This window comes from Recurvomyces mirabilis, assembly GCF_035927965.1.
Source record: "Recurvomyces mirabilis strain CCFEE 5264 chromosome Unknown scaffold_10, whole genome shotgun sequence".
NCBI classification, from domain to species: Eukaryota; Fungi; Ascomycota; class Dothideomycetes; order Mycosphaerellales; family Teratosphaeriaceae; genus Recurvomyces; species Recurvomyces mirabilis.
The window spans coordinates 1-10,927 of NW_027041944.1; the positions used below are offsets into that span (position 1 = coordinate 1).

At 47.2% G+C, this 10,927-nt stretch overlaps 5 protein-coding genes across 5 annotated transcripts; 2 read left to right on the forward strand and 3 right to left on the reverse strand.

The window, feature by feature from the left end:
- Window positions 1-3,245: 3,245 nt before the first annotated feature.
- LTS14_004366 (uncharacterized protein) lies at window positions 3,246-3,706 on the forward strand (the record flags this gene model as incomplete). Its single annotated transcript, XM_064837068.1, has 2 exons — window positions 3,246-3,274; window positions 3,331-3,706. 2 exons carry the CDS (start codon window positions 3,246-3,248, stop codon window positions 3,704-3,706), a joined length of 405 nt encoding a protein of 134 aa, XP_064695027.1.
- Window positions 3,707-3,802: 96 nt separating this feature from the next.
- LTS14_004367 (uncharacterized protein) lies at window positions 3,803-4,522 on the reverse strand (the record flags this gene model as incomplete). Its single annotated transcript, XM_064837069.1, has 1 exon — window positions 3,803-4,522. One exon carries the CDS (start codon window positions 4,520-4,522, stop codon window positions 3,803-3,805), a length of 720 nt encoding a protein of 239 aa, XP_064695028.1.
- Window positions 4,523-4,990: 468 nt separating this feature from the next.
- LTS14_004368 (uncharacterized protein) lies at window positions 4,991-7,020 on the reverse strand (the record flags this gene model as incomplete). The annotated part of the gene is made up of 9 exons (XM_064837070.1): window positions 4,991-5,135; window positions 5,187-5,327; window positions 5,384-5,769; window positions 5,825-5,928; window positions 5,987-6,137; window positions 6,196-6,428; window positions 6,479-6,531; window positions 6,580-6,592; window positions 6,657-7,020. The coding sequence occupies 9 exons, from the start codon at window positions 7,018-7,020 to the stop codon at window positions 4,991-4,993; spliced, it is 1,590 nt and encodes a 529-aa protein (XP_064695029.1).
- A 1,526-nt stretch (window positions 7,021-8,546) lies between these two features.
- On the forward strand, window positions 8,547-9,488 carry LTS14_004369 (uncharacterized protein; the record flags this gene model as incomplete). Its single annotated transcript, XM_064837071.1, has 2 exons — window positions 8,547-8,872; window positions 8,927-9,488. 2 exons carry the CDS (start codon window positions 8,547-8,549, stop codon window positions 9,486-9,488), a joined length of 888 nt encoding a protein of 295 aa, XP_064695030.1.
- A 570-nt stretch (window positions 9,489-10,058) lies between these two features.
- On the reverse strand, window positions 10,059-10,529 carry LTS14_004370 (uncharacterized protein; the record flags this gene model as incomplete). The annotated part of the gene is made up of 2 exons (XM_064837072.1): window positions 10,059-10,091; window positions 10,242-10,529. 2 exons carry the CDS (start codon window positions 10,527-10,529, stop codon window positions 10,059-10,061), a joined length of 321 nt encoding a protein of 106 aa, XP_064695031.1.
- Window positions 10,530-10,927: the final 398 nt, after the last annotated feature.

The following is a 10,927-nucleotide window of genomic DNA, read 5'->3' on the forward strand; positions in this document are numbered from 1 at the left end:
AAAGGTCAAACCTTAGAGTAGTTACTTACCCGACCTATCGCTTGGAACTTACTCGTCTAACGAGCTCTAACCCCCTTGTACCGCAGGTGCATAACAAAAGGCGCCTCTTAACTAGTAGGTATTAGGTATCTACGCCGGTTAGGTACTATCGCGTATAGCGTTACGATCGGCTACTAAGAATATATACTCCTATACTAAGCGTAGTCGACGAGTAGGTAATCTAGTATTATTACTAGACTAGTTAGCGTTAGTCTCGAATTTACGTAGCTCTTATACGAGCGTACGCTAAGCTAAGCCTATATCTAAGGCGGCCTAGAGAACTTCGTTATCGCCTAGTACGCGTTCTATAGTAACGTCGATAGAGTAGTACTAAGCCTAGTACGTTCTAATAAAAGTATTACGTAGTTTAGATACTTCTATAATACGGCTATTAAACCGTAGAGGGAGCTATTATTAAAAGATATCGAACCGTATATAGGTTTTAAGAAGGGTAACTTATAAGTTTATAGCTAGCTCTCTTACTACTAGAGTAGTACGCGTATGCCTTATAGTCTAGTCGCTTATAACGACGGCTAATAGCGATACTTTTTATATACCTCTTATAGGTAGAGAACTTAGCTTTAGCCTCTAGATTAGCGGCGGCCTAGGACTACTCCTATATAGCGCTATCTTTAAAGAGTATTACTATAATACCTAGTAAATATAACCCCTTAGTATAAGTACTAGCTATATTAATTATTAATTATTAATTACTACTTATAATTAGGTTATATACCGCAACTATACCGTATAGGATCCGTAAGCCCTCTAAATATACCTATATATATAATAGTACCTTACTAGTTACTATATAGGTATTATAGATAATATTATTAACGATTAGAAGAATCTTGCGAAGACTATTAATATAATATTTAAAGTTAAAGTAAGAGTAAGAAGGGGAATTAGGCCTACTTATTTCTTAACGCGTAGCGTATAAGTAAATAAATAAACGTATAGGCTTTAATATCCGCCTAACTTACGCGAATAGCTAACCCTAAGTATTTATAACTCGCTAAGTACGTAGGTACTCTTAGGCGGCTATTCGTATTATAACTAAGGTATATTTATAAGATAAATTCCTAACTTAGATATAAGTTTAAAGATAGTTATAGTTCTACAAACCTATAAGGTACCGTAGAGTATTCTTAGGGTTACGCTAAGGATCTTAGTAGGAGATACCTATAGTAAAGCGAAACGAGGTAAAGCCTACCTTTTCTACTATAGGCCTAATAAGGACCTTAGGTATAAGAGAGGGCGTCTATAAGGTATTATACTATATCTATAGTATTCTATACGTAACCGTAGGGGACCGTAGGCTATCTATAGTTAGCCTAGATTACGTAATATATTCCGGCTCCCCGCTTAGGGTCCGTAAAGTATCTACGCTAGATACCTAATAGAATATATTAGCTCCTATATTAAGCGAGGGGGCTTAGAAGAGGAGATAGAAGAAAAGGAAGTAGAACTTCCTTCTCCTCTACTTCTTAAGTTTACTATCGTTACTATTATACTAGATATCGCGTACGTACCGCTAGCGTAGCTAGGGTACGTACGGCGAGTACGCTCTTCGATTAATCCCTACCCTCTTCCTTACTATAACCCCTTCGTCGTAGCCGTATCCTCTACGTAACTATGCTAGAAACCTTATAAGAGCCTACTCTATAGTTAATATCGTAGTTAATATCGTAATCTAATCCTACCGTAAAGGAGCTAATAATACGATAGTAGATAGTATAGAGGGTAGAGAGAAGAGAGAAGAGAGTAGAGGAGGATATCGAGTAGTATAAGTATTATTAGACTCTATTATTACTACCTATATTATAAAATATAGAAGGTAGATAGTATATCGTAGCTTCGAGGGCACGCTAAAGTTATATAATATAGAGGCTAGAGCTAGAGTATTAGGTATAAATATATTAAAGGGAGTTATAGCGTATATACCCTAACGCTATATATACCGTATATAGCTTATAGAGGGTAGGGAGGGCTAAGGTAAGTAAAGTTAAAGAGTTAAAGTAAGTAAAGTTAAAGACTACTACTATAGTAGTCTTTAGAAGTAGCCGAACTTTATAGAGGCGGCTATACTTTACTCTACGCTCTTATACGTATAGACGTATATCTATACGCCCTCGCGCGTCCGACGACTACTAGCGTATACTTATACCCTAACCCTAGTACTACGAAATACTATCTAGACGTACTAGAAATAATACTAGATAGATAATCGAGTACTATAAGTAAGATATATCCTATTTCAGCGTATAGAACGGCGCCTATAGGTAGTTCTAGAAGTACAGACCCTACTAAATAGAATCCTACTAAAATCTAGACTATATAGCTTTGCGCCTTACTAGATTTAGGGAGGATCCTACTAATATTTAGTTACCTCCTAGGCCTTATATTAGTTAGGTAATTATATTACGCTTACGCTTCTAGAAGCGATCCTAGAGAGAGACTATAGTATATTACCTATCTCGCTAGCGTCGCGTTTTACTTAGATAGTAGGTAGCTTTAAGGTTATAGAAATATATAATACTAACTTTAGTAGACGCGACGGAGGTAGTAGCGTATTACTATACTTATAGGGAGCTTCTACGGTCCTAGTAGCTATCGAGACCTATAAGAGATATTAGGATAGTTAATATTACTATAGCTAAGATCTTACGCCTAATTGCCGTTAAGATACTAGTACTAGATTAGGGAAATATAACTCTAGTACTAATAGTATTAAAAGAGTACTTTAAGAGAATAAGCTCGTAGTAAAGGTAGATTACTTTAATAATTAAAGAGTATATTCCTATTTGGAGGAACTATAATAATATATAAAATAACTATCGTATACTAAGACTAAAAGTTAGAGAAAGTATAGTATTCTTAAGGAGCGCTTATACCTAGGAAGCTACTTAAGGCTCCTTACGCTATATTATAACGTAGATTAAAAGTAATAATACCTTTAACTCGAACTATTATTATAATCCTTACTCTTTTTAAGCCTTTATTAAGACGATAATTAGATATTTTAGGTATAGGCGCTCCTCGAGGATACTACGTACCGTACAACTTTAGGTCTTAGCATGCGATAGTTATTTTGCGCACAATTGTACCTCGGCTGCGAACATTGCTTGGCAAGGTTAAGATTCTTGATGGCCTTGGAACTTGAAGTGTGAGATCACGATGGGATCAAGCACGTCGTTAACGCAGCCATGGTTGGTGATGTCTTGACTGATGACTGGTAAGTGGAGTCAGTCCATTGCTCGTCAGAGGCAGTCTCACTGACGAGATTTGTAGGCGTGGCTGGACGAAAGAAGTTGCAGTGCGCAACGTCCGGAATGTGAAGATATATAATGCCTTGGCAGTACTTATCGCTCAGCACAAGATCACAGCGTGCGAAGCACGTACTCGCCTGAAAATGAAAACAATAGCTGCTGAGAGAACAGACGCCCAATTGAGAGACGAACAACTGGCTACCTCAACTGATAAGCGAGACGAGCTGATGAGGTATGTTGACGCGGTGGGCTACCTGCTTGCTGGGACGAGTGTGTGGAGTGCTTCCTGCCCACGCTACAACGCCCACAGAAAGCTCGACGCTGTGCTGGACCAAGAACCTCAACACTGTGCTGTCGCCTGCGACGCTTCCGCAGAGTCCCGTGTGCTGGCCGCCTAGATGCCTAGACTGATCAAGGACTTTTGCTTGATCCGTTGCTGGCTTGATTCCAAATTTAGGGCAAGGTGCTATATTATCTTTTAGAGCTCCGAAGTTTCAAGCGCGTGGCAGAGGCTGCGGCTGCGGCTGCTTCACTGGTGCATGATGCAACCGCCTTGCAATAACGTACTGCTGCTCCTCCGGGTCACATTTTTGGCTGCTTGGCTGGAATGTGTCGACTGTGTTGCTGATAATTTCAAATCCCATAGACTTCAAAAAGTGCAGCAAACCCTGCTCCGTCATCATGAACGTTGGCAATGCTTCTCCGAAGAATGGTGCCGGATAATCTTCCACCCAAGAACCCGACTTATCGTAGCTGGAGACATCTTTGACGTATCGATCCGCAGGCATCTCACCAATGATGAATAGGCCGCCAGGCCTCAAGGTGCTGGCGAACTTGTAGGCTGCCGTGTGGAAGTCCTTGTACGATAGCTGTAAATGGCAGAAGATCATGAGGACGGCATCAAACTCTCCTTCAGGCTGGTACGTGAGCATGTCAGTCTCAAGGAAGGTGCCCTTGACTTGACTTCTCGCCAAGGCGATCATCTTTGGTGCAATGTCTGTACCAACGACCTCCATGCCCGCTGAAGCTAGCATTTGAGCCACAGGAACTCCTGTCCCACAGCCGACATCCAGACACCGAGCACCGGGTTCCAGGAGAGCGATAGTGCTTTGAATACAGCGTTGCTTGTAAAGATTGTCCTTGTATGCATTTTCGTATTCGATGTGTAGGGCGTCGAAGGTTTCCAAGCCTGCTTGTGCTCCAGCGGTCGACATTGTGACTGCCAGTCCAGACAGAAGTAACAGGGTGGCGGCAGCGACAATACAATAACCAGTCACGAAAGAGCCGCTCTGGTAGTGTGGCGAATACTACGCCGTCATGCAATGTAGAAGAGATGCAACACCCCTATACTGAGTCGATGTGCATCAAGCGAAGGTCAAAAGTCAAGTGCTACGAATGACCCACTTCGGCAACGGCTTTAGTGCAGTACACTAATTCCTTTACCATGCGCCACTACTGCATGTATGACTTGACCCTGCGCTAGCCATGCGACGTGACGAGGTACCAGACACGGACAACGCAGTCGACACGAGCTAGTACAAGGAAGAGACCCTAGTGATATTGTTGTCTACGGATTGGAAGCACAACGACTGATGGCTGGTATCTACACACTCGGCCAGCTGTCTGATCTTCCAACACCGCGAAGGTGCTCGGAATTTGTACCCTCGGTGCAGCAACTACGCCTACATACGCTTGATATACGCAACAGGGCCTTGATATTCGTGTCGTGCCTTGACGAAGTAGTAGATCATTGCGATGATGAGTAGACCTCCGAACATAGCGCTTGACCAATTCATGTTGGTCGGCGTCACGGGTGTGGCTAATGGCCTGTTGAAGTCAGTTACATCACGACAACATTGAGATCGAGTGGATACTTACCAGAAGGCAAAGAACCATAGTGGAAGCAGAAAACAGAGAGCGGCAATGTTGATCGGAAGACCGAATCGTCCAAGCGACCACCGAGCTCGTGGTAGAGGCGGACCGTTGAATCGCCGCCATATGAAACAGCTGATCGTAATGCTGCAGAAGTCATGAGCATGAATCCACATCTGTAGGTGGATGACTGGATTTCTTACAAATAAGATGTCAAGATAGCCACTCCACCGAGCGAGTTGATGGCATTCAAAGCGACCGAAGATCCAAGATTGATCAATGACAGCAAGGAGCTGACCAACAACGATACGCAGACGGCGCGCAGAGGGATATTCCAGCCTGGCGAGACCCATGAAAGCCACGTGGAGCCAGGAAGACCTCGATCGCGAGCGAAGGACCACAACTGCCTGCTGGCTGTAGCGACTTCGCTGACACAGCAGGAGACGAGCAAGATGAGGACAATTGCAACCATCACACTTGTTGCGGCGTAGCTTCGGGTGGCGTTGTAGAAGACCTGGATGAAGGGTTGATAAGTTGGTGACGAGAGGATGTTCTCTATGTCGCCTAGGGTGAAGCAGAGGGTCACGGCCTAATCAATCTCTAGTCAATAAAAGTTGCAGAAGTTGTGACATATAAACTCATACCATGATGAAAGCCAGGACGAAGTTGGGAAAGGTGGACCACATAAGTGCTCGTGGTAGAGTGATGGAAGCGTCTCGAATTTCCTCCGACATGTGCACAGAGCAATCTATTGCATTTCACTCAGTAAAGCTGTCGTGCCCATCTTCCAAACTCCCTTAACGTACCATAACCAATCATGACCGACAAAGGTGATGTTAGACCGATCATGGCTGACAAACCGGTGCTTGGCCAGCCTCCATTGTTGCTGAAAGTGAGGATGGCGTCTTTGGCCGTGGCTCGAGGCGCCATTACCCACAGTGGGATGATAATCGCGAACTACGCAGATCGTATGTCAGTATGGTTGATAGCAGTAGGGCGGCTTACCTTAACTCACGAAACCGACGAGGTGCAAAATGAACATCACGCCCTCAATCAGAGGGAGTCTGGTCGCTAGAGCCGTGTTGAAAACAACGGAGAATGCAATGACGGCAATAGTCAAGAGCGTGCTATGCCAGGGTTGCAACTCATAGCCTGGTACTTGTAAGACGATAAGGCCCTCGATCACGGATCCAATAATGAAGCAGACGCCGGCAAGATAGACCTGCCATCCAATGGCGCATAGCCAGCCTGCGACATGTCAGAGGCTGTGATCATCTTCTTGCGTGGCCAAAACTCACCAACGATGTAGCTCAACTCTTTCTGGATTCGAGGCGGCGCAAATTCGCTGACCCTACAGACAGTGAGTGACGCTCATAGTGATTCCCCATGACGCGCATACCAATGATATTGACCTAGCAGCGTCAGCAAAGTTCAGCAGATGTTGTGCTTGCTCAACCAAGCAACGGCCTACCCTACCTCCAGCAGTTGGGCTGATCGATGCCATCTCAGCTAATGAAGCATACACAAGAGTCATGCCGATGGCGACCGCAATAAAACCCCAAAACAAGTCCGCAGTTCCACCGTCTGTCAGGACGAAAATGAACAATGGCAACAGAAGCTCCCAAGACGCCATCACCGTCGACGCAAACCCCAGCATGGTGATGAACTTGAAGTTGCGCCTCAGCACCTGCTGCTTCCCCAGGATCCTCATGTCTTCTCGATCGGCGGAAGTGCCTCTGTACTTCTCCTCCACCGTACCGGGCTTTTCGTCGAAGTGATCATCGTCACGGTTGATGTCGCGGTGCGAAGTTGCAACGTTGATGTCATTGCCGCCTGCCATGGTCTCAGGGTACGAGGATCCTGCTGAATGAACGACAAGAACGAAAGGCCAGGCTTGTGAGTGAACAAGCTGTCTGTCACAGCTGGGCTAAAGAGCGTGGAAGGGAGAGGTGGAAAGATATTCCGCGATAGTAAGATTGACCCCGTTGTAGCATCCGTCGCCGCTGTGACACTCCGCTCATCCGTTCGTACTCTAACACCCCGGACGATAGCGATCAACAGAACATCGCTACAGCACGTGGCGACAGCCTTTGTATAAACCATGCTTTCGCACGAGGGAGCTCGGGTGCCGCGAGCACTAGCCCGGCTAGTGGGAAGGGGACCCAAGCGGGCTTGCTTAGTGCATATACTTTCTCCACCACTGCCCTCGCCGGATTCAAAAACCGTGGTTAGATTCGAGTCATGCCGTCCTCTCACCTCTGTGGCGATCGTCCATCCGAAGAGGCAAAGTGCTTGTGCACGACCAAGACCGCGGAATCCTGAAGCATGGTTCTGCTTAACCGAGTCTTCTATTGCCGTAGCTTTCGCACCGATCGCACTACGCGAAGCCTTTTCTGTATAAAGCGCCAAGTCGTCCCTGCGTCTGATGCTCCAGGAAGCTGAGACGCGGGACGAGAATGCAAATTGTTCGTGAATTGATCGAGGCTAGTTGACTCTCACATTTGGGATCCAAGACATTTTGCGACATTGCACTCGATTCCTTCATCAGCGGATGATGAGAGTCGCAATCGTACTGCCTGAGAAAGCGAGTCGTGACGAGCATGGCGGCTCCGTGGGTCTCGAGGCCGGCATGACATGAGAAGTGTATGCAGCGGCAGGGGTACGCGATGCTAAACGCCACTCACATCTAAGGTTACTTTGGAGAACATCCGCCGTCTGGTTGTACCGTATGTAGGATGCGGAGATGTGAATCACTCTCCCGCACATCTCAGGGATAGCAGGACAGTTGATCGTGCGCCGATAAGACCCTTCCTATGTACTCGTCGTAATATCTCGTGCGTCTGTCCTTGACCTGGAATATACAACATACACCGGTTGCCCGCTATGGCGATTGCTGACGATTTCACGGTTCCTGCTGGACAATATCCACCTTTCGCCGTTGTGACCGAAGACGACCATCGAGCCTGGATCATAATCACAGCCGCTTTGGGTCTTGCTTGTGCTCTTGTCTTCGCGGGCATACGAACATTTGTACGATGTGCTTTTACGGACGGCTTCGGGTTGGACGATGCGATGGTTGCGGCATCGACCGTAAGCTTCTCTTTTCGATCAACTCGAATATGGTGGGACGCAGCTGGGGTGTGCTGATACGCTCGACGTCTAGGTGCTCTACACCATACAGTCAACGATCGTATTAGCATCAACTAGTCAGGGCAATGGCAAGTCGATCGATCTCTTGGACGCAAGAGCTCAAGCTTCGATACAAAGAGTGTGTCGTTACTGTCCCAATGCATGCACTGTCCCGAGCTGATCGCTTCCCGTTAGGAAGTCTATACAGCGCAGATACTATTCATCATTGGGCTGGGAATGTCGAAACTTTCGATTACTTTGCTTTTACATCGACTTACGCCCAATGAGCAACAACGACGAGTCTTCGCGGGAGGTATGATTGTCTCCGCGGTGTGGACGTTCGCATCTATCTTCGCCGTCGCCTTACAGTGCGATCTCAGCCGTCCTTGGATCACTCTTGACCAGACTTGCGCTAGCTCGGCGAGAATATGGTATGCTGTCGGCGCTTTTGATATCATTACGGAAATTATGCTCGTGGCGATGGCGGCGTATCTGGTGTGGGATCTCAAGATGATATGGCAGAGTAAAGCCACAGTTGTGTTTGGGTTCGCGGTCCGACTACTGTGAGTATCCTCGAGCAGCCACGCCGATGCTATGTACGCGACTGACTCCAGCAGAATGATCATCGCAATCGGCCTGCGCTTAGCGGCTTTCGATCCCATCGGTCTCACCACAAACCCTTTCATTCTCGAGGACGAATTCATTATCTGGATGCAAACCGAACTCTGCTTCGCCAATGTGTCCGCTAGTATTCCTACTTTGCGCGTGTTTGTCAACTCTCTAACAACAAGCTACGGAGGTTCGGGCGAGAAAAGAACGAGGAGCTCGAACAAAGACTACTCGTATGGCTCGCAAGGCAGCCGGCGACAACGGACGGGCATCATGCTTTCGAGCTTGAAGGTCGGCTCACGACCGAAAGCTAGAGCGTCGGTGATTGGGTCGAATCTCAGGTCGAACAATGATGAGCTAGATACCCAGTGGCCTGCCAAGAGTGCCGGAGAGGCATACGATTACACCATCTCTGGAGCTCGACGTGATAACCTCGGAGATCGAAGTCAAGAGGCGAGCAGTAAAGGTGGTGGTGGGGTCGATGCTATAAGTGTCGGCAGTAGTGAGAGTCAACAGCGCATGATCATCAAGAAGGACATCACGTGGGATGTGCAGAGTGAGAGGAATTGAGTGTCTGGATATCTCCGCCACATAAAACTGGACACGAGACTCATAAAGAACACCATGAGCATTTGCGGGATCTTAGCCTTCCAAATCTGTCCTGAATGCAGAGAACTATTGTAAACAGCAACATCGATACAGCGAGGTATGACGTTGCCATCACGACCGCTATCTCGAGCTCGGCAACCCTGCGTCTTATATCGATTGGGTGTAGTAGAATAGATGAGCTGGGTCATAAGTCGCCTTGAGGATCTGCAATCTCGCCAAGTTCGATCCATAATACTCCCCGTTCGCGGTAGACCGGTCAAGCTGCGAGTCGGTATAGTTGATATACATTCCCCAGTCCGAATCTGCCAGAGGCGCGACGGTCATATTGACCCAATTGTTGAGGAAGGAGAAGCCGGTTGAGGGGTAGCTGCCGGAGTATATGCGGTCGTAGGAATGTATCATGAAAAGCTTGTCTCTGTGGGCATAGGAGGAGAGGCTTTGGTCACCATTGGTCACGGCGCTGTTATCGCCACCGTGGATATCAAGTTGGAGCCACCAGCCACGAGAGTTGGTTGGGCCGGTTTTGAACCATTAGTTGGCGAAGTTCTTGGCGGAGGTACCCAGCTAGAGATCAGATTAAGGTGGAGATGACAGCACAGAAGACATTGCATACCATTCAGACCCTTTAATATGAAGCTCTTTGAGTAGAACGTCTCTTGCTGATGTACAAGTCAGCACTATGCAGGCACTGCAGGATAGGATCCACGACCTTACCGAGGGATCAGTAGCGAAATCAGTATTGGAAGTATACGAATAATGCTTGAATGCGGACAAGAAGTCCGTCTGTGTGGAGCCGGAGATGGACAGACCGTGGCGTTCAAAAGTGGCTGCAGAGCAGTCTTCAAAGCTGTGCTGTTCCCCCAAGTCCATCCCCTCAAAGTATGACGATCCGGTCGAAGTGTACATCCGCATCGTCAGCTCAGCAGGCATGACGGTGTTGGCGTAGATGCCCACGGCTGCTAAAGTGGTTGAAGCATTATTGATGTTCCACTTGAAGTTCATGTTGAAGTCAGTGACGGTCGATGGTGGTGCAAACGTGGTCGACTGATACGAAACGACCACGCCGAAGTTGGAGCCGGCGCCACGCAGAGCCCAGACAGGTCAGAGTTCTGCGTGGCGGAGCAATCTGTTATAGTGCCATTTGCAAGCACGACCGTCATGGCTGCTATGCCATCGACAGCCAGTCCGTGCTTGTGGGAGCTCATACCGTAGCCGCCGTGAAGGGCGTGGCCACTGACTCCGACGCTGAGCTAGTATTAGTACCCACAGTCCATCAATGATCGGAGTGACATACCCAGGACAAGTGCCTGCAGATATGGCTCTTTTGCCTTGAGTCCATAGCGAGTTCGCAACATGTCCAAGTCTGGCGCCCGCTTGGACAGTAGCGATATTTGTGATAG